This window comes from Mustela lutreola, chromosome 9, assembly GCF_030435805.1.
Source record: "Mustela lutreola isolate mMusLut2 chromosome 9, mMusLut2.pri, whole genome shotgun sequence".
Taxonomy (NCBI): domain Eukaryota; kingdom Metazoa; phylum Chordata; class Mammalia; order Carnivora; family Mustelidae; genus Mustela; species Mustela lutreola.
This window is the reverse complement of record NC_081298.1, coordinates 135,038,737-135,059,745: the sequence shown is the minus strand read 5'-3', so window position 1 is coordinate 135,059,745 and position 21,009 is coordinate 135,038,737. Positions and strand designations below refer to the sequence as shown.

The window sequence follows — 21,009 nt, the reverse complement described above, 5'->3', positions numbered from 1 at the left end:
AAATTCCACCACAACATGATTAGTGGGGTTCAAAAGACCCAAGTGTATAAGATGTGGGGTTCTATGTGAGGTTCTAGAAATAAATGTCCAGGAGAAGCCCCAGCTGGTGGTTTTAAAACCAGTGCAAACTTCACCAGGCTCAGCTGCGGTTTGGCGCCACCTGGTGGTGGTTGTCGTCCCACCCACCGATCCAGGGAGTGGTTGGATTTCTGGGCTTCTAGGAGGTTCCATGAGAGGAGGCATCCATATTATCAGCTTGTTCTGGTTAGAGTAGACCAGGAGCATACTGGTCTGAAGGCACCCATCCTCTGCCTCTTGGTTTAGCGAAGGAGTTGCCTGCCACTTCTTTGCTTGGCCTTGTCCTTACTTGCAAAGTGGGCAGTCAATCACATTTTATCCCAGTGCACATTATTTAGGCTATTACCACACACACACCCGCCCACTCACACACCCACACCCACGCCCACACACTGATATTTATCAAAGTAGTATGTCAGAGCCAAACTTGATAGGGCATAAGCTGAAAACATCATTCATTCCCTTCAAACTCTCTCTGTGGGTATTTCTTTTCCTGACCTAGATAGAACTTCTGGCATCTTCTGAAGCTTTTCTGGTTACTCTCAGATAATGAAAACTTGTCTTTCTTCCATCCCATTGACAGCCTCATTTCTGTAATTAAATTATTGAGTTCAGTGTCACAATCAAAATTCACAACTTGCACCAAAATTGTAGCTTCCTCCCTCCCCGGGGTTGGCAGTAGGGTGGGGTGTGGGGTCAGGCTCTGCTCTCCCCTCTCCCATTAGCGGTTTTCTCTGGGTTCTGGGGAGAGAGAAAGTCATGTGGGGTGGGGGAGATACCTACCTTCATCTGTCTGCTGCCATGTGATCTGATTCCGGTCCTCTCTGGTTCAGTCATGTGCAAGGTTGATTCTCTGAGGGTGTACTTTCTGTGGTTATCTTGGAGATTCTTTTGCTGGTATCTTCCAGGTACAACTCACAGGAGGCAGGTAGGTGATATCTCTCCACTGCCTAGAAGGTATGAATTCAACTGGGCTCTTTGGGAGTCTGCCTGCCGTGTCACTTAGCTTCTCCAGGCAGCTCTCTGCAGCACATTTCCTTTGAAGACCACTTCAAGTCCGTTCCCACAGGTCCAGTGAGCCCTTGGCAGAAAGGTCACATGGGTTCGCCCACAGGGGTTGGAACTGTGACCTGCTCTGTCAGCAACCTTGTCATTCCCTTTGTCTCTGCCTGCCACATCTTCTCACAGCATGTCTAATGCTTCCCAAAACCCAGAGATCAAAAATTCTGAGTAATCCCCCGGAAAACGCTTCCTGTCTTGAGAGAGGAAAAATGCCATAGGATGTCAGCAACTCTCTTTAGAGAAACCTCTTTTTCTTATACCTTCAATCCTTTCTTGGCTAAGGCGAGGACTGGCTAAAGGCAAGTCCTGGGTGATGGGTGATCTCCTGTCTGTCTTTAGAATGTGACATCTATTCAGAATTGCTACATTGCATAACTCTCGGGGTATCTTTTGCCGAATTATATATAAAACGTGTGAGGATATAGAATATAATGTAAATGGTGTCCCCTGGAGGTGTGAAGCTTGGGGCGGAATGTATTGTTCTTGCTTTTTGGAGCTTCAGGCAAATCCTGAACATGTAACCCTGAACATGTAACATGTAACAAACGCTGCGCATGTAACAGTAACATTAATACTTGCCAATCCTTACCACGCACTGTGCGTTACCTGTTTTACGGAATCCTCCTAACAACCCTGTAGGGCAGGTGCCACTATGCCTGGCTGTTTTACAGGTGAGTGCCCCTAAGGAAGCCCAGACTTGTGCAGGTTACACAGGTTGCTCAGGAAGTGGGGGTCCTGCAGCAGCACCTCTAACTCCACCCGCGCATCTTGCCCGAGGGGTTCACTTTCCTGCGTGTCATCCCGGGGCGGCCTAACGGTGGCACAGCAGGCCCCTGCCCTGAAGCAAAGGGCGCTCAGACCCCACGGGCCCCTGAGCGGCTGTGTGTGGCCTCAGACGAGTTCCTTGACTTTCCTGACTCTTCCTGACCACCTCCCAAAGCACTAACACTACCTGAGGATGTGCGGGGAGCATTAAACCCTCACTCATTCCTCTCTCCCTGCAAAGAGAAAGGAGTCCAAGCGCAGGGCGGTCAGATAACCTGGGAACGCTCAGGACCACGTGGGACGCCGGGGCAGGGAGGTTGGGGACCGTCCATCAAAGGCACCGAGGGGATGTCTTGGGGGCAGGCACTCCGTAGTGTAGGGTTTCTGGGCGATGAGCTCAGAGCATCCCCTCCATCCTTCCCACACCACAAAGCCCTGCCGATCTTCAGAGGCTGGGGGTGATGAACCGGGCCGCCGTGTTCTGCCATCAGATCACCCTGGGCCACCGGGGGCCCCTCATCATTTAACATCTGTTTCCTCGTGTGTGTTAAAGTGGTCCTGATGACCCATGGCACGCCCTAAGTAAACGGTAACCACTAGCACGGCTAATGACGACGACCGGTCCTGGCTACCAGGGGACCTGCTGCACTCGGGCCCCGCACGGCGCGCTCCCGGGCGGACCCTTTTCTTCGGCCGGAACCGATCTCCCGGGACTGGGGTCCTGCCCGGACTCGGAAAGCCGCAGACCGCAGGCCGGAAGCGCGCGCTGCTACTGCGAAGCGTGTCCGTGCGGAGGGAGGGAGGGAGGGAGAGCGGAGCCGCGCGCGACCCGGCGAAGATGGCGGCCTTCTCTGGTGCGTCTCGGGAGCGGGGAGGGGCTGGGGCGAGCGGCTCCATCCGCGCTCGGGCGCCGGGGGCAGGCGGCCGGGAGCCGTGGGGGCGGACCGGTGCGGCGCGGGCCGGGAGGGAGCTGTCCGCAGCGGCGTCCGCAGTGCGGGGGGGGGGGGGGGGACCCGCGGCGACCTCGGGGAGGCCGGGCCGGTGCGCCTCGGGGGCGGCGAGTGCCTCTCTCCGCGGGTCCCGGCCGCGGGAGCCCCGTCGTCTTTCTGCCGCGTCGTCGGCCGGCCGGCCGGCCCGGGGACCCGCGGCCGCGGAAACGGGCGGCGGCGCCGCGCCAGGCCTCCTGCCGCTCTGACGTGGCGGCGGTGCGCGGGGCTCGGCCCGGCCGACGGCGGCCGCGCGTGGGCAGGCGCCGCGGACCGGGCCGCCCGGCCTCGGCCCCCGGGGTTCCAGGCCTCTGCGGGGCGGAGAGCCCCAGGCACCCGTCTGGCGTCGGTTCGTGAGACGCCGAGCCGGCCGCGGCGACGGGCCGGGCCGAAGCGTGGTCGCCCGCAGACGCTCGCGCCGCGGACGGGTGGCACGTTCGCGTGTGCTCGGCTCCGCGACCCTCCCCGGGACGGCAGCCGTCGCTCGGGGTGGCGTCTTTCACCCCCGAAGCCGTGATCTTTCCCAGCCGCAGCTTTACGGAGCTGCCCCCCGCGTCCTGCCTCGGAAAGGCGCGGAGTTTGTGCACAGTCCGTGTATCCAGCGGGGCCTGGGATCCTCCGCGTCTCCGCCTGTTCGGGGGCCTCAGGTGGAGCACGGTGCGGTGCTTGCTTCCCTCTACTATCAACACGAGGAATCCCACTTCTTTAAGTCGCTGGAGAGGATGTCTGGTGTGTGTGTGTGGCATCTTCTACGGGGAGGCACCGCGGCGCCCACTCGGAGTGCTCGCCGGCTGCCTGCCCCAGCTCCCCGCAAAACAGGATTTTAGAGCCCGGGTGTGTAGAGCAGCGCCAGATTGTCATTTCATAGGTTGGCTTCTTCCCGGAGGCATGCCCAGATGTCAGGAATGTTAGGGGAAAGGACCAGAAGAGTCTGTGGTAGGAAATCAAGACATGGAATCACAGAACAGGAGCATTCCTGTTTTCCCCTTAAATATTAATGTGTTCTATTTTCTAAAAAATATTTTATTTATTTATTTATTTGAGAGAGAGAGAGAGATTATGAACAGGAGGCAGAAGGGGGGGGGGTAAGCAGACTCCCCCCCTTGCGCAGGGAGCCCAAAGCAGCACTGGATCCCAGGACTCTGGGATCATGACCTGAGCTATAAAGGCAGACGCTTAACTGACAAACCACCCAGACACCCCAAAGTGTTCTATTTGGAGAAAACATGGTTCCAAAGCAAACATGCAGAGAACGTGACCAGAGTGGAACAGAACATCTAGAATTTGCTGAAAGCGGTCTGTGGTTGCTGCTTGCAGTCTAACAGTTTGACAAGCGACTTCAGCTTGCCGTAGACTCGGCAGCTTTTTTAAGAGCATCGCTTACTTTTTTTCAAACACTATGGATTTTAGAGTGAGGATGTAGCTGTATCTAATGGGACCAATTCTTAGAAAGGCCACTTGGGTATACAACTTCAGATCTTCATTAGTTTTTTGATCTGTGGATTTTCCTAGAGGAGATTTAGAGGGAGGAGAGCCTTTTTTTGAAAAAGATTTTCATACTTTCCCCTATCGTTAATATATGTATTAATGAGTTGACTAGGTACCGAAGTTTTAGTGTTGTACCTCTTGTGTTAATTGCTAGTATGATTCTTCTCATGTGCAACAAAAAAGCTGTTTATCCAGTGTATATGTCCAATGTGTAGATTTTCACATTACAAGAAATAAAACATCTCCAAATTGGCTATTTCTGGGGCTTAAGAATGTTTGAGTGTTGATAATTTTTTTTTTTAAGATTTTATTTATTTATCAGAGAGAGAGGGGGAGAGAGCGAGCACAGGCAGACAGAATGGCAGGCAGAGGCAGAGGGAGAAGCAGGCTCCCTGCCGAGCAAGGAGCCTGATGTGGGACTCGATCCCAGGACGCTGGGATCATGACCTGAGCCAAAGGCAGCTGCTTAACCAACTGAGCCACCCAGGCGTCCCGAGTGTTGATAATTTTTTAATAGAAATGTGTATTTTTGTGATAATAATAATAAAAGTTTCATTTTCCTAAATGCAGACTTAAAAATTACTTATTTGGAAAAGAGGTTTACACAGTCCAGCTATCTACTTCATGTGTAACTATTTGAGAAAGGACAAAATACAATCAGAAGCAATCTTAAGACTGGCTTCACAGTGAATTAATTATTCAAATACCTGAACAGTGAAGAACCATAGTTCTTCAAGTGTGATTTCCAGTTACCCAAGTTTTCACCCCGGCGCCATTTTTAGTTATCCAGAGTTTGATTATGGTTGCCAATAAGGCTGGGCCCCCTCTCTACTTGTCTGCTCACTTTTCTCGGATCGCTAAGGCTAATCAGGTGGTCCTCGAATAGTCAAGGCACATGACTTCCCCGTTATCTTTCTATAAACCAAAGTGTTGGTTGAGAAACCTCTCTCCGACTTTTTCACCAGTCACAGGAGGGAAGCACTCACTGGCAGCTACTGTGTATCGAGGGATAACTATGTGTCAGATGCATTACATATCACTATCCGTAATCTTCCTGTGGCTCTACAGCCTAGATCACATTAGAGATTTTGTCAGAAGAAAACAGGTTTATAGCTTCATAAGCTTTAGAGCTTGCTCAAGGTCACGTTGCCAGGGAGAGTTTGTATTTGAATGCAAGTCTTTCTCTGTTAACTATATACTCTTTCCAACAGTGCCATGCTCTGGAGGTACTAAATAACAGCTACGCTCCAAAACCTCTTCCCTTTTCTTTGGACAGTAATTTTAAAAGCAATGTTATTTACATTTAGTATGTTCAGTTTTTTAAAGTGAGCTTTTATTTTCAGAGATGGGTGTTATGCCCGAGATTGCTCAAGCCGTAGAAGAGATGGATTGGCTGTAAGTACATAAAGCTTAAATGTACCTGTGACAACAGTGTTCAGTAATTTAAACAGTTGCTAGTGATCTTATCAAATATTTTTGAATCTGGTTGAGTAAAATTCAGTTTATCTTAAGATTCTTTAAATTATAGAAAGTTTCCTTTTTCAACTCTGATGTGTTTTTAGCTAGAAAAGATTGGTGCTGTTTACCAAGTCAAATACTCTTTTAAGTTTATCGTTTAACATAACTTATTTAGCATAGGTGATTCTCTTTTTACTACTAACTAAAATTCTTTAAAATATTCTTTTAGTCTCCCAACTGATATCCAGGCTGAGTCTATCCCCTTGATCCTTGGCGGCGGTGATGTACTTATGGTATGTTTGCTTTTGGGGAGGTATTTGGGAGCTGAGGACACAATTCTGTGGCAGTTTGTGACCCACTTGAAGAGCGCCGTAGGCTTAGAAATGGTATTTTCACCAAAATTACTTTTATTCACATTGAGGATACATACACTGTATTCAGAGTAATGAGGCAGAAGTTGTGGGGAACACAGAGATGAATAAGATGCAGTCTGTACCCATGAGAAGCTTAAATCCAGTAGCATATTAATACAGGTACAGAGAAGTGTCTGTCATACAAGTGATCTATTTGGGGGAGGTATATTTTGGACAAAGGAAAGTTGAAAGAGAAATGCTCCGTAAGTAGAGACTATATCAGTAAAAACTGTGAGTAGGAGAATGCAGGATATGATCCCAGAGTAATTCAGTCAGATGTAGCGTAAAATGTGGATGTGGGGGGCAGGTGTATAACTTGAGATAAGATGGAAAGTATGTAGTGGGTTTGATTATTTGGACTCTCTCAAGTGTCATGTTAAAGAATTGGTATTTGTTGGCAGGGGGGAATCAGAAGTCTTTTTAAAAAATTATTTATTCTAGAGAGGTAGAATGTCTGCATGAGCTCTGGGTGGGGGAGGAGCAGAGGGAGAGGGAGAGAGAGAATCTCAAGCATACTCCACCAAGACTGGAGTCCCATACAGGGCTCCATCCCACAGCCCTGGGGTCATGACCTGAGCTAAAACAAGGAGTCCGATGCTTAGCCCGCTTAACCAGCTGAGCCCCCCAGGTATCCCGGGGTCACTGGAAATTTTTAAGTGGGGCTGTTACATCATTAGAACTGTGTATTTATGAAGACTGTGTATTTATGAAGATATTAGCAGTTTGTAGTACAGCTCAGAGATTAGATTCTGCTGGGATACTTTTGTAGTAATCTAGATTAGAATGATGATGGCTTGGATTTGAATGGTAGCCATGGGAAAGAAGAGGGGAGGGCAGATTGTTGAGGGATGGGGGAGAAGTGACAAGATTGGCAGTAGTCACAGTTGACTGAAGAAACCTGAGGAATCTAGAGGCATTGAAAATTATAGTAGCCAGTCAAGTCTTAAAAGATTTCTCCATACTGTCATGTTAATTTGACTTTTTAAATTGACAATCTAATTTGTAAGCTCTATTATTTTTTTCCCACTCAGGCTGCGGAAACAGGAAGTGGAAAAACTGGTGTAAGTAATGAACTTAAGTTGACTTACTTTGTAAGTCTTGATTTTTAAAGCGAGTTTGAACAGTAGTTTTTACTTTGAATACTTAATAAAACAACATTTCCAGAATGTGAGGAATTGATTGCTTGCCCCTGAGAATGATATTTTAGTTGGCAGCTGATTTCTGAAATGAGATCTGCAGGAGTATAGGCTTAAAACTAGTACAGATATAAACTGATCTTGAATAAAGAGTTGCAGTATCTTTAATTTCTGAATTTTAATGCAATGGCTCTAGTAATAAAGGTGGCTTTCTCATTGGCCTGGACCGGGTTGGTCAGACCAGACCCTATTTTTCCTCTTTAGGTTTGTTCTGAAAGTCTCCATTGTTTATGGTTTTGGGTTGTCAATAGCCTCCTGTTTCCTTCACTTAATCAACTCTTTTGTTATCTTGCTGGTATTTTGGACTTGAGCAAATGAAATTAGAGTAGCAGTCTGGAATATGTAATTATTTAATGTGCATGTGTAACTTTTATAACATTGATTGTTAAATTGTCATTACTATTGAATATTAATGTAGAGAACTATTGTTTCTTTGATAGGCTTTCAGTATTCCAGTTATCCAGATAGTATATGAAACTCTGAAAGACCAACAGGAAGGCAAAAAAGGAAAAACAACAATTAAAACTGGTGCTTCAGGTAAGTTTTGCATATTAATATTTCCCTTCTATGTAAAAATAGTAATTCTCATTCCTGGCATTGACAGATGGGAGGTGAGAGTGTGCATTTTTATTGTCAGTGTTTGGGGGATAGGGCTGTTGGCATTTGGTGCCCTAGAAATCAGGGATGCTAAATGCCATTTATAGCATAGTAAATGGTGAAAGATTGTCTCTCCTAAAATACTAACAGTGCTTTCTTTGAGAAAACTCTGGCATTTGGAAATTATATTTAGTTATTTTAATGTTTTTCATAATGCCTTTTATGTCTGATATTAAAGATAAATTGGTATAGTATTTTACAAAAGTATTGAGGATTTTATAAAAATTGATGGAATTAGAGTCCATGATGGTGGGACGTATTTCTTCCACAGGGGAAGGAGGCATGCATTGTTTTTCCTTTAAGAAAGGAGTCCAGGAAGTTAAAACGTAAAGTGTAAATTTCAAAGTGCATTATGTTTAGTCCAGTTTACCTGGAGATCGATCCTTTTACTAGGATTTCCAGTCCTGTTTATGCCGTGGATAATGTTACATCAGTTTCCTCATCTGTAACTTGTGTTGCTTTCATTAAATGGTTCTATTTTGTTATATTTTGACAAAATTTGTTCTGTATTTTAAGTTACTTTTGTTTCATGGTACAGAACACGATTGTGACAAAATAGCAAGCTTAAGTGGAATGAACTTGCTAGATCAACATTTCTCAGCAATTTGAAAGTAACAATGTTGCATAGTTCATAGAATGAACTCATAAATAAATTGTGAGCTAATGAGTTCATTTAGGAAAGGTGGTGGTAAAAGAGAATGCTTTCAGAGGAGGGTAGTAGTACCTTCCAGAGGAGGTAGTAGTTTCAAAAATCATGGCCTGTGAGGAGAAAAGACACTAGAGGTCTAAACATAGAGAAGCAAGTGCAGAAGAGATGAGATAATTGTAAAATCACTGAAGGGATCTTGAGAGAAAATAACTGTTTCAGAAAGGACCAGGACTAATTAGAAATAATCTAATGAAGATTTCTGTTTAAGAACTTACTAGTAATTACAAGGAGCAAGGAGAGAGAGAACCTCAAGAGTAAGTTACTTCTCCATCAGAGAGTTTAAGCAGATGGTAGAGATTGTTGGGCCACAAGAAATCAAGAAAAGATTTCTGCCTTGGGCAGGAAGTTAGGCCTGAAGTATATATAGAGTATCTATAGAGTTCTCGAGCTAATACAATTCTTCGGTTATGCATAGACTATTAAGATGTTTTAAAAAAGGAAAATGTTGGTTCCATGCAAGTGAGGAGGGAGAAAAATTGTGACTTTCGAATGTGGTACTGACATAAAGGACTTGCTTTTCTTTTAAAAATGACACAGTGATACTTAACTAGATCCTGATACATTGGTCATTTATTTTTTTTAATTTTTTTTTAAATATATATATTTTTTATTATTTATTTGACAGAGATCACAAGTAGGCAGAGAAGCAGGCAGAGGGCCCTGAGCTGAAGGCAGAGGGTTAATCTAGTGAGCCACCCAGGGGCCCAACTTGGTCATTTATTTCAACGTATTTAGTTACCAAAGCTTCATTTTATCCGTGCCTTCTTAGTTACGACAGAGATCAGTGCCATCTACTACCAAGTGCTGTGAAGCAAGTGAGGAGAAAAGGCTTTAGCCCAAGGGCAATGATTATTGCTTTTCACTTTCAATTTTGCCTTTACTAGAAAGAGCAAAACGTTTACTTGTATGTTCCAAATAATTTGTAAAATCATATTAAATCTAGGTATAAATCTGAATTAAGGTATCACATGAAATATATCTTATTTTTTAGAGAGTGTTTTTAATTTCATATGATTGTGTGTGATTTATTTTAATTTTAGTTCTCAACAAATGGCAAATGAACCCATATGACAGAGGATCTGCTTTTGGTAAGTAGATAGATTTTAGCAGCTTATTTGTAAGAAATTTGTTTTTATTTTTAAAATTTTTTTTCATAATATAATTTTTTAAATTTTTTAATTTTTTATAAACATATAATGTATTTCTATCCCCAGGGGAGAATTTTTTTTTTTTAAGATTTTATATATTTATTTGACAGACAGAGATCACAGGTAGGCAGAGAGGCAAGCAGAGAGAGAGGAGGAAGCAGGCTCCCTGCCGAGCAGAGTGCCCTATGTGGGGCTTGATCCCAGGACCCTGGGATCATGACCTGAGCCGAAGGCAGAGGCTTTAACCCACTAAGCCACCCAGGCGCCCCGAGAAATTTGTTTTTAATAATACCTGAGAATAGCAAGAAAATTAAGAAAAAGAATAGTATTAAATGAAGATTTGTGGTGAAAATGAAAATGAAAAATAGTATTAAATGAAGATTTAATTTACCAGATACTAGAATGTAGTTGCTATATTTGAGTAGTTGAGTAGTGACATAGGAATAGTCAAATCAGTCATTGGAATATAATGGAAATGTGTCCTAGTATATGTGATAAGTTGACATGCATGTTTCAGGATGCTTAATTTATATACTGTGTGCTGACATGGTTTTTTGTGTTTTTCTCAAATCCAGCAATTGGGTCCGATGGTCTTTGTTGTCAGAGCAGAGAAGTGAAGGAGTGGCATGGCTGCAGAGCGACAAAGGGGTTAACGAAAGGTATTTAAATAAAGCATTTGCACTTGTATCAACTTGTAAAGTACCGTATTAATACATGAACTTTCTTCAGGTAGCTTTAAATCAAGGATCTGAAAAGATTTCTAATGTTACAAAAAGATCTATATTTCTTCGTTTGGAACATAACAAATTGTAATTCAAATCGTGGGGAAGGGCCTTCACGGTAAATGGTTCATAGGTGTGTATAAATCGCACAGTATTTTGCCCTTCTAGGGAAGCACTACTACGAAGTGTCCTGTCATGACCAAGGATTATGCAGAGTCGGGTGGTCTTCCATGCAGGCTTCCTTAGACCTAGGTGAGTGTTTCTGAAATAAACTGAATTTCCTGGTTTATATTTGTGGATTGTTGACATTTTATGATAGTAGGGAGCAAAATAATCTTAACCACACAAGTTTCTATTTTCAAGACTTGGAAATAATAAATTTATGTATACCTCACTGTGTACCAAAAAGATTTGAGGTACTAAAAATGTATACTATTACAGTGTAAAACAGGAGGAAGAAGGTTCAGAATATGAGGGAAGTCGGAGTACAGTTAGTATGCAGCAATATGTACCACACGAAACTGCATAGATGCTTTGAGTTTTTGTAGATTTTTAGATTTGTACGGAGCTTTTAGTTTTTATCTTTACTCTTAACCACATAAATAAAATACATTTTAAAATCTAGGTACCGACAAATTCGGATTTGGCTTTGGTGGAACAGGAAAGAAATCCCATAATAAACAGTTTGATAATTACGGAGAGGTAAGTTGTATTACCGACCTAATTGTAGCATTAGTAAGTTTTCTTATGTACTTATTTGGTCACTGTGACATGTCTAGGAGTATAAAAGGGACTCTGAAATTCAGGTGGATTTTCTGAACATTTTCTACACAAAGTTCAGATTCACATTTCCGTGAAGAAATGTTTAAAATGAGCTGCATATTTTTATTCTTACACCATTTATTAGTCTTTCCAAGGTATATTACTTTGTCTCTATTTTCACTTATTTTGATTTTGGCTTTGACTTGAATGTATATGTTCTTTTCTTATTTTTAGTCATGGTGAATCTAAATGGTTTTTTGTTAAGTCTTAGTCTGTAGTAAGGAGGATGAGCCTGGATGTCATGTTGATTCTAAAAAGCCTATCAGGACGTCTGTGCTATGATATATGATATGCTGTAATAAGCAATTTGTTTCATTTTTAAAGACTTTATTTTAAATAAACTCTGCTCCCAGCGTGGGTCTTGAACTCAGAACCCAGAGATCAAGAGTTAACGTGCGGGCGCCTGGGTGGCTCAGTGGGTTAAGCCGCTGCCTTTGGCTCAGGTCATGATCTCAAGGTCCTGGGATCGAGTCCCGCATCGGGCTCTCTGCTCAGCAGGGAGCCTGCTTCCTTCTCTCTCTCTCTGCCTGCCTCTCAGTGTACTTGTAATTTCTCTCTGTCAAATAAATAATAAATAAAATCTTTAAAAAAAAAAAAAAAGAGTTAACGTGCTGCATCAACTGATCCAGCCAGGTTCCCCAACAGGCTCTTTTTAACACCTCCATTAGGGCTTCAGGGAACTATTTTGAAGCACTGACTACTTTTGATGTAGCTGTACTGAACTTTTAGCTTTTTTTTTTTTTAAGATTTTATTTATTTATTTGATAGACAGAGATCACAAGTAGGCAGAGAGGCAGGCAGAGAGAGGGAGGGGAAGCAGGCTCCCCGCTGAGCAAAGACCCCCTGATGTAGGGCTCAATCCCAGGATCCTGAGATCATGACCTGAGCTGAAGGCAGAGGCTTAACCCACTGAGCCACCCTGACGCCCCTGAACTTTTAGCTTCAATTACGATTTTTCTTTCTATTAATAGCACTGCACTTTCTGCTTTTCTAGGAATTCACTATGCATGATACCATTGGATGTTACCTCGATATAGATAAGGGGCATGTCAAATTCTCCAAAAATGGTAAGCTTTCAGTGGGTTGTCTTGTTAGGGAAGGTAAGATACCCAATATTTGTGATTTATAATTCTCTTACCCTCTTCTCCAGTCCTCCCTCCCTCCCTGCCCTTTTGAACCAGTATGTTTTGAGCATTTACTCAATGCCAGGCACACCAGCAGGTGCTCTATCTAGAACAGAGGATGGAGTCAACAAACATTGTTTCATCTTGTGGATTTCCTACTGGTGGAGAAAGAGATGCAGGCTATGTTAGGTTGGAACAAGTACATTGAAAGTTGTGTAATCAGGGTAAGGGGATGGAGGGTGCTAATAGTCTAGGGGCATGCTCCTTTATACTGGGTGGTCAGTAAGCCTTCTCTGATAAGGTGCCATTTGAGTAGCAATCTGAATGAGTTTGGTGGTGGCCTGTACAAAAATCTTCAAAGAGTATTTCAAGCGGAGGGAACAGGAAATGCAAAGGCCTTGAGATAAAAATGTGCTTGAGGTGTCTGAGTGACATTGAGGAGGCCAGTAGGTCTGGAACACACTGAGCGTGGAGCAGGGTGGTGGAATGTTAGGTCAGTTGAGGTAGCGAGGCCAGGCCATATAGGGCCTTCTTAGGCCATGATATAAACTTTCTGAGTGAGATTGGAAGCCATTAGGGTTTTGATTAGCGAGAGAATTGATATCCTCTCTCTTCACTTTCACTGTTTCATGGCTTCTGTGTTAAAAACAGAGTGGTATGTGTGGCAGCGGTAGATAGGGGGCCAGTGGGTTGCTGGGGATTGTATTTGGGGCATATTAAATTTGAGATATTTACTACACATCTAAGTGGTGAAGTCAAGTCAGTGGTCAGATGTGTAAGGCCAACCCTGGTAAGGCCAACCCTGTAAGGTCAGGGTTGGTGGTACAGCTTTGGGAGACAAAGGCTTATAGATGATACTTAAAGCTAGAAGGCTGGATTCCCTACATAGGGAATGAGAGTAGATAAGGAATAGGAAGGATCTGAGTCTGGGGAATCTTTCGGTTAGAAGTCAGCAAATTGAGGAGAATCTTAGAGGTGAAGGAGGAGGAGACTCGAGAGATTGAAGTCCTGTAGTCCGCGTGATGAAAGGATTTGAAGGAGGGAAGAATCAGATTGTATCCAGTGCTTCTGGTGGGTGTAGCCTAGAAAGAAAGATGGAGATTAACCACTGGGTTTGGCAAGTACAAATCACTCATAATCTCTGTTTTGGTGAGCTTGATGGGTGAGTTGGGGGAGTGTGACTGGGAGTCACTTCAGTGATGAGAATGGGATGAATTGAAATGACACAGGGACGGTGGAAATCAGGGAGTTTTACTACACACGGGAGAAGAAAAATAGAAGGTAGAGGAAGATGTCGATTCAAGGAGGTTGTCTGTGTTTTAATGTTACAATATGGTTGTGTGCCATGGGCTGTCTCGTCGAAGTGTCTAATGGAAGGTGATCCATTATGAAGGGAAAAATGTGGAGTGGGAGAAGGGGCACTTGTAGGAGTAAAGTAAGAAGTGAAGAGTTTGACATTAGGCAGCCCAGTTTAGCCGTGGGAGCAGGACGGGAACGCATGCATGTGGGTGGGTTGAGAGATTTGATGATGTGAGCATACGGACGTTCTTTCCTGATCATTTTGTTTTCCTCAGTCTCTTTCTCTCCCTCTTTTTTTTTTTTTTTTTTTTTTTTTTAGGAAAAGACCTTGGTCTGGCCTTTGAAATACCACCACATATGAAGAACCAAGCCCTCTTTCCTGCTTGTGTTTTGAAGGTAATCAGAAAAATGTTGCTATGATTATAAGCTACTTTGATCTGCTTTATTTTGTACTGGTTAGTTTGCTGTTAGGTTAAGAATTTTCATTTTCTCCCTTTCTTCCATGGTAGAATGCTGAACTAAAGTTTAACTTCGGTGAAGAAGAATTTAAGTTTCCACCAAAAGATGGTTTTGTTGCTCTTTCCAAGGCACCAGATAGTTGTGTTGTCAAATCACAGCACACAGGTATTGCTTTTGAGTGGGTAAGAATTGCAAGAATGGGGTACTGGCTAAAACTCCAGTAAGGAGGCTTCTCCTAGTGAGTGAGTTACACGTGCTCCCTGTGCTGCTTTAGTCACACATCTTTACTTAACACGTCAGTAAAATTCAGTTTCAAAACCTGATTCATAAACTCTTGAGTATTTGGTTTTGTTTAGGCATTTTGGGGAGACTGATCATGGTGATGGTATCTAGTATTTATAAAATTGTGCTTATTAAGTGCTGTGGCACTGTGTTAAGTTCTTTACATAGATTATTTAATCTTCACAGCCCTATAAGGTAGTACTCTTCCCATTTTACAGACAAAGACCTCGAGGAATAGGGACTTGACGTAACTTGCCCAAGGTCACACAGCAAGTAAGTGGTAGAACTGAATTTAAACCCAAGCAGTTGGACTTGAAAGCTCATACTCTTACCATTGTGTTGGCTAATCTATGTCAGTTAGTTAAAGTAACTGAATTTCATAGCTTGTTTCATAGCTTGTTTACTTTATCACAAAACATATGATCAGTTGTAATCATGCAAGTAAATTTAAAGAAGCTATAGTTGATTTTAGGAATCCTAGCTTTATTTTGTTTTATGACCGTGTCCTGTAGTTTTTTGACAGTTACTGAAATTTTTGATACTGGAATATTTGTGCTCATGCTTTAAGAGTAAAGGTATTGAGATGTGATTTGAACACGTTCCCATCGTTTTCATTTTCTTAAGGTAATGCGCAAGTGGCACAGACGAAGTTTCTCCCCAACGCTCCGAAAGCTCTCATCGTCGAACCCTCCCGAGAGTTAGCTGAGCAGACTTTGAACAACGTCAAGCAGTTTAAGAAATACATTGATAATCCTAAATTAAGGTAAAGCTTCCTTTTGTGCTCAAATGCTTTGTTTTTAGGTTTGAGGTGTTTTGGAAGAAGAGTAAGAAAAAAAACGAGGTGGAAATTCAGTATGCACATACATGCACAGGTGTGAGTGTATAACTTTAACTTTGATATATAGTAGCAAGTAGTTTTTATATAAAAATTTTTTTAAAAAATATTTTTGTTTTGTTTTGTTTCGAAAGAGAAAGAGAGAGCTTGCGTGCTCCCGCGCTGGGGTCGGTGGTGGGGAGAGGTGTGGAGGGGTGGGAAGGGCAGAGAGACTCTTGAGCGGACTCTACTCCCAGCCCAGAGCCTGACAGGAGGCTGGATATCACAACCCGGAGATCATGACCTTAGCTGAGTGAGACGCCTTCCAGGCACCCCTAAAACTCTTATTTGATAAGTTTGTTCAAAGATAAGTAAATTGAGATTTTTCTCGTACATGAAATGCCATGGTTTGCAAAACAATATCAGTAATTTTAATTATTTTGTATTTTTTTAAAAAATTTTTATTTATTTGACAGATCACAAGTAGGCAGAGCAGCACACCGAGGGTGATGGGGGATGGAGGCTCCCTGCTGAGCAGAGAGCCAGATGTGGGGCTCTATCCCAGGACCCTGAGATAATGATTTGAGCTGAAGGCAGAGGCTCAACACACTGAGCCACCCAGGCACTCCATTTTTTGTATTTTTAAAAGATTTTAGAGCACATGTATGCACGCAGGGGTGGGGGGTGCAGAGGGGCAGAGGGAGAGGGGAAAGAGAATCTTAAGCAGACTCCTCCCTGAACACAGAGCCTCAAGTGGAGCTCGATCTCATGACCCTGAGAGATCATGACCTGAGCCAAAACCAAGAGTTGGAGGCTTAACTAACTATGCCACCACACGCCCAGAAATTAATATTTTTAAGGGAACATTTCATTCACTGTTAGATCCATCACTTCATTTGTGTAGAAAATATCACTGTTTCCTACATGTTGGTAAACAGTTTGGGGAAGCTGAGTCTAGCCTGTCTCACAGGAAAGAGAATTTTCCATTCGGGCTTTCACTGGTCACTGCCTAGTCGGAGGGCTCCCGGAACCCCTGGAGGGAGACCGTAAGTGAAGTGATCTTGTGGAGCTCCTTGCTCAGTAGCAGTCCCTTTTGTCTTGAGGAAGGCCATGCCTTATAAACTACTGTGTGAGTTGATTTGTTACTTGATTTTTGTTAATTACCTTTTTTATTGAGACATAATTCTCACACCATAAAACCCACCATTTTAAAGTGTACAGTTGAGTGGTTTTTGGCACAGTCAGGTTGTGCCAGCATCACCACTCCCTGATTTCAGAAATTTGAAATTGCTGGCATTTTTAAAAAATATTTTATTTATTTGTCTGTCAGAGAACGAGAGAGCAAGCGTCAGGCAGGAGGAGAAGCGGGCTCCCTGCCTGCCGAAGGAGCCAGATGCAGGACTAGATCCCTGGCCCCTGGGATCATGACCTGAGCTGAGGGCAGATGCTAAACGACTGAGCCACCCAGGCGCCCCAGGACCATTTTTTTTAACACTGATCTTTTTTTAACTTATAAGTTAAACTTACTCAGGGATAAATTATACTTCATACAGTTTTTTAGGTGAAATAATTCTTAGTTTTGTTTTGAGGATTGATGCATATGTCGCTCATTGGGGAATTATTTGAATATCCTACTATGTGTGGAGTCTTGGGCTCTGGATCAGCGGCATAACAGTGAGACAGTCTTTGTTTTCACAAGATTAAGTGTGGGAGTGGGGGGATTGTGTGAAAGGGAGAGAAACAATGGAATAAATGGGGTAGAATGCCTTGGAGATATGATAGGGAAAGTCACTGTAGGAAAACACAACCAGGACATCTGCTTTATGTCAGGGACTTGGAATTCTTCACAAGGGAGTGTGTTTTGAAAGAATGTAAAATGCTAATATGAATGGATTTTTGTACTGTAATTATGTGTAAAGGTTAACATACCCTTGGACAGGGACTGGAAGGGAAAATGAATAATAAAATCTATTTATTAAGAAGGTAAAATTGTAGGGGTGCTTGGGTGGCTCAGTGGGTTAAGCCTCTGCCTTCCGACTCGGGTCACGATCTCAGGGTCCTGGGACTGAGTCCCGCATCGGGCTCTCTGCTCAGCAGGGAACCTGCTTCGCCCTCTCTTCCTGCCTCTCTGCGTACTTGTGATTTCTTTCTGTCTGTCAAATAAATAAAATCTTTAAAAAAAAAAGGTAAAATTATGTTTTACTTATTTTGGTATTCTGTATAAATGAACCTTCCTTGAAAACCCAGCTCAAGTCCTAGTCTGTGAGGCTAGCCTGGCTGTACCAGCCCAGTCCTTTCTCCCTCCTTGGACACCTGACTGTGTGTGCTTCACCTTAATCCTTATACACTGTCACATGGTAGTGTTCTTGTTTTAAATATGCATAGTTTTGCTCATCCCAACTTAGCTTTGTAATCCTTAAGTCAGGGGCTGTTTTTTTATATTCCTCAAGCATACAGTGCTTTGTACACAAGGATAGATTGGGCTATGTGTGTATCTTCTGCTAAATTCATAGGGATAAATACAAGTGATAAGGAAAGTGGAAAAGAGTATTGTAGCAGAAGAAATGATAGATTTAAGGATCATAGTTTCCAAACCTGGGAACTTAGGGACTTTATTTAAAGATACAAATTGTTAATTCTTCTCTTAGATATTTAATATTAGATATTTATTCTCTTAGATATTTTGAATCAGAATTTCCAGGGGATAGGAATTAGAATTTTTTTGTTTTCTTTAGGAAGAATGGCAGCTCTTCCAGGTGATTCCTATATAAATAATCTGGCATCTAATATTACCATATTTAGGAAATATAACAGCTACTAGAATGGTTATAACAGCTCTAGAATGGTACATGGTTAGGGAATATGCCAAGGTAATGGACATTCATAGGTGAGAAAGCACTTTGTGTTTCGTATTTCTTGTAAATTGTTCAAGATGAGGATAGGAAGCCATAAAGCCAACTTTTAATCAGTTGTAGTGTTAAAAGACTTAGTGTTAAGGTCGTCTACTTTCTTAGTGTGTTCTAGGATTTTTTAAAAGACTGTGGTCATTAAGAGTAAAATTAATAAAGGAAGATACATGGTAGGTATTTCTGATTGGACGTTGCTGGCTATATCAGGAAGTAATTTTGCTTGCTTTATAAAGAGGAGACAATCTTTTTTTGTAAATAGCTTTAGTTGCATCTAATTCACATACCCTACAACCCACTCTTTAAAGTGTTCCGGTTGCTTTTAGTTTTTCTATTATATTCACAGAGTTGTATTGCTGTCACCAAAACCGTTTTTAGACTTTCTCCTCACTCTCAAAGGAAGCACTGTACCCATTAACAGCCATTCGGTTTCCGCCTGACCTCACCATGCCAAGGCAGCCACTGATTTATTTTCTGTCTGTAGATTTGCCTGTTTTGGACATTTTACATAAATGGGATTGTGTGATACATGTTCTTTTGTGACTGCCACTTGCACTTAGCGTGATGTCATGGTTCGTTCATGACACAGTGTGGATCAGTGCTTATTTCTTTTATATTGCCAAAAAGCATCCCATTTATTTGCATGGACCATGTTTTTACTTATGCGTCCATTAAGTGAGGGCGTTTGGGTTGTTGCCACTTTTTGGCTGCTGTGTTATGAACATTAGTATGCAGGTTTTTGTGTGGACTCATTTTCATCTCTTCTGGATATATACGGAGTGGAATTGCTGCATCTTATAGTATTAGCTTCATGTTCAGTGTTTTCAGGAACCACCCAGCTGTGTTCTAAAGTGACAACATGGTATTACGTTCATACTAGTAATGTTGAAGGTTCCAGTTTCTCCAAATCCTCAACACTTACCTCTCATTTGATTGTAGCCATCCTAATGGGTATGAAATCATATCTTATTATGGTTTTGATTTGCATTTCCCTAATAGCTAATGGTGTTGAACATCTTTTCTTAGGCTTATTGGCCATTTGTAATGTCCACATTTTATTTCCCGTTTTTCATTTGGGTGGTTTTGTTGAGTTATCAGAGTTCTTTATATATTCTGATACGCATATGATATTATTTATTAGATATAGGATTTGTGGATATTTTCACTCTCTTGATAGTGTCTTTGAAGTACAAAGGTTTTTATTTATTTATTTTTTTAAAAAATTTTATTTATTTATTTGACAGAGATCACAAGTAGGCAGAGAGGCAGGCAGAGAGAGAGAGGGAAGCAGGCTCCCCGCTGAGCATAGAGCCCGATATGGGGCTCGATCCCAGGACCCTGGGATCATGACCTGAGCCGAAGGCAGAGGCTTTAACCCATTGAGCCTCCCAGGTGCCCCGAAGTACAAAGGTTTTTAATATTGAGGTCTGATTTATTTTTTTCATTTGTTGCTTTTGTTTTTGGTGTCCCATATGATAAGACTTTGCCTACCCAAAGTCATGAAAATTTACCCCCTTGTTTTCTTCTTAAAGTTTTACAGTTTCGTGTCTTGTAATTGCACCTGTAATTTATTTTGAATTAATTTTTGTGTGTAGTATTAAAAAGAGGTCTAACCTCATTCTTGCGCATGTGCATATCCATTTGTCCCAGCACCATTTGTTGAAAAGGCTGTTCTTTCCCCCACATAGAATTGCCTTGGCATAATGTGATCTTTTTTAATCTAAGCATTAAAAAAATTTTTTTTGGAATGAGAAAAATTCAACAATGTGAAAGAATATCCTGTGAAAAATAAGTATTTCAGCTAGTCCCCCAGTTTTTAGTTATCCCATCTGGAGGCAACTTTTAACAATTGATACTTATATATTTCAGAGATATAATTTATACACATACAACCACAAATGTTCAAGAAGGTAGATTGGAAGCAGATTTTGGAGCCCTGGGAATTAGCCTAGTACAGGAGGACATGGAAACGAATGAGAACTGGTGTCTTCTGGGTCTCAGGTGTTCACGTGCTCCTCTGCACGGCCTGTTCTAGCATTTATGCGGCTGCTGCAAGTGAAGTGCTTAAATTCCACCCTTCTCCAGTCTTTGGTTGTAGATTGTTTCTCAGTTACTTAATTTACCCTTAATTTCCACCGAAAAGAAATGGATACAAGTCAAACAACACGGCCAGCTTGAATCGTTCTCTATGTTATCATTATGGTATTTATTTCAGGGAGCTTCTGATAATTGGAGGTGTTGCGGCACGGGATCAGCTCTCTGTTTTGGATAATGGGGTAAGTTGTACTTTTAATTTTTAAGAGGTTACGTTATGAGCTATCATTTTGGCAGTTGTAGTTCTGTTGTGTTTCAAGAAAAATTAAGTGAGTCTGAAATTAGAACAAGAGCAAAACAAAATTTGTTCAAAAACATGTTGCAAGTATGTCTTTTCTTTTCCCAAGTGTATACAGCACGGTAGTTTCTTCCAAACCCCTCATGCAAAATTCAGCATACTTTTTTTTTTTTGGTTTACCTTTTGAGCACTTGAGGATTTTCTTCTTGCTTTCTCATGAATTAAGAATCCTTTCTTTTGGGGCACCTGGGTAGCTCAGTGGGTTAAGCCTCTGCCCTCAGCTCAGGTC

General features: G+C 42.4%; 1 protein-coding gene across 1 annotated transcript in view; it reads left to right on the top strand.

Moving 5' to 3' along the window:
- Nucleotides 1–2,652: 2,652 nt before the first annotated feature.
- The window catches only part of DDX1 (DEAD-box helicase 1), a 33,571-nt gene continuing 15,214 nt past the window's right edge, over nt 2,653–21,009 (top strand). The window contains exons 1-14 of the mRNA XM_059132604.1: nt 2,653–2,759; nt 5,723–5,774; nt 6,067–6,130; nt 7,282–7,311; nt 7,887–7,983; nt 9,853–9,900; nt 10,536–10,619; nt 10,851–10,934; nt 11,308–11,384; nt 12,499–12,571; nt 14,247–14,323; nt 14,437–14,551; nt 15,293–15,431; nt 20,604–20,664. Coding sequence (XP_058988587.1) covers nt 2,744–2,759; nt 5,723–5,774; nt 6,067–6,130; nt 7,282–7,311; nt 7,887–7,983; nt 9,853–9,900; nt 10,536–10,619; nt 10,851–10,934; nt 11,308–11,384; nt 12,499–12,571; nt 14,247–14,323; nt 14,437–14,551; nt 15,293–15,431; nt 20,604–20,664 — 1,017 coding nt within the window. The 5' untranslated portion in view covers nt 2,653–2,743. The remainder of the gene's footprint in view (nt 2,760–5,722; nt 5,775–6,066; nt 6,131–7,281; nt 7,312–7,886; nt 7,984–9,852; nt 9,901–10,535; nt 10,620–10,850; nt 10,935–11,307; nt 11,385–12,498; nt 12,572–14,246; nt 14,324–14,436; nt 14,552–15,292; nt 15,432–20,603; nt 20,665–21,009) is intronic.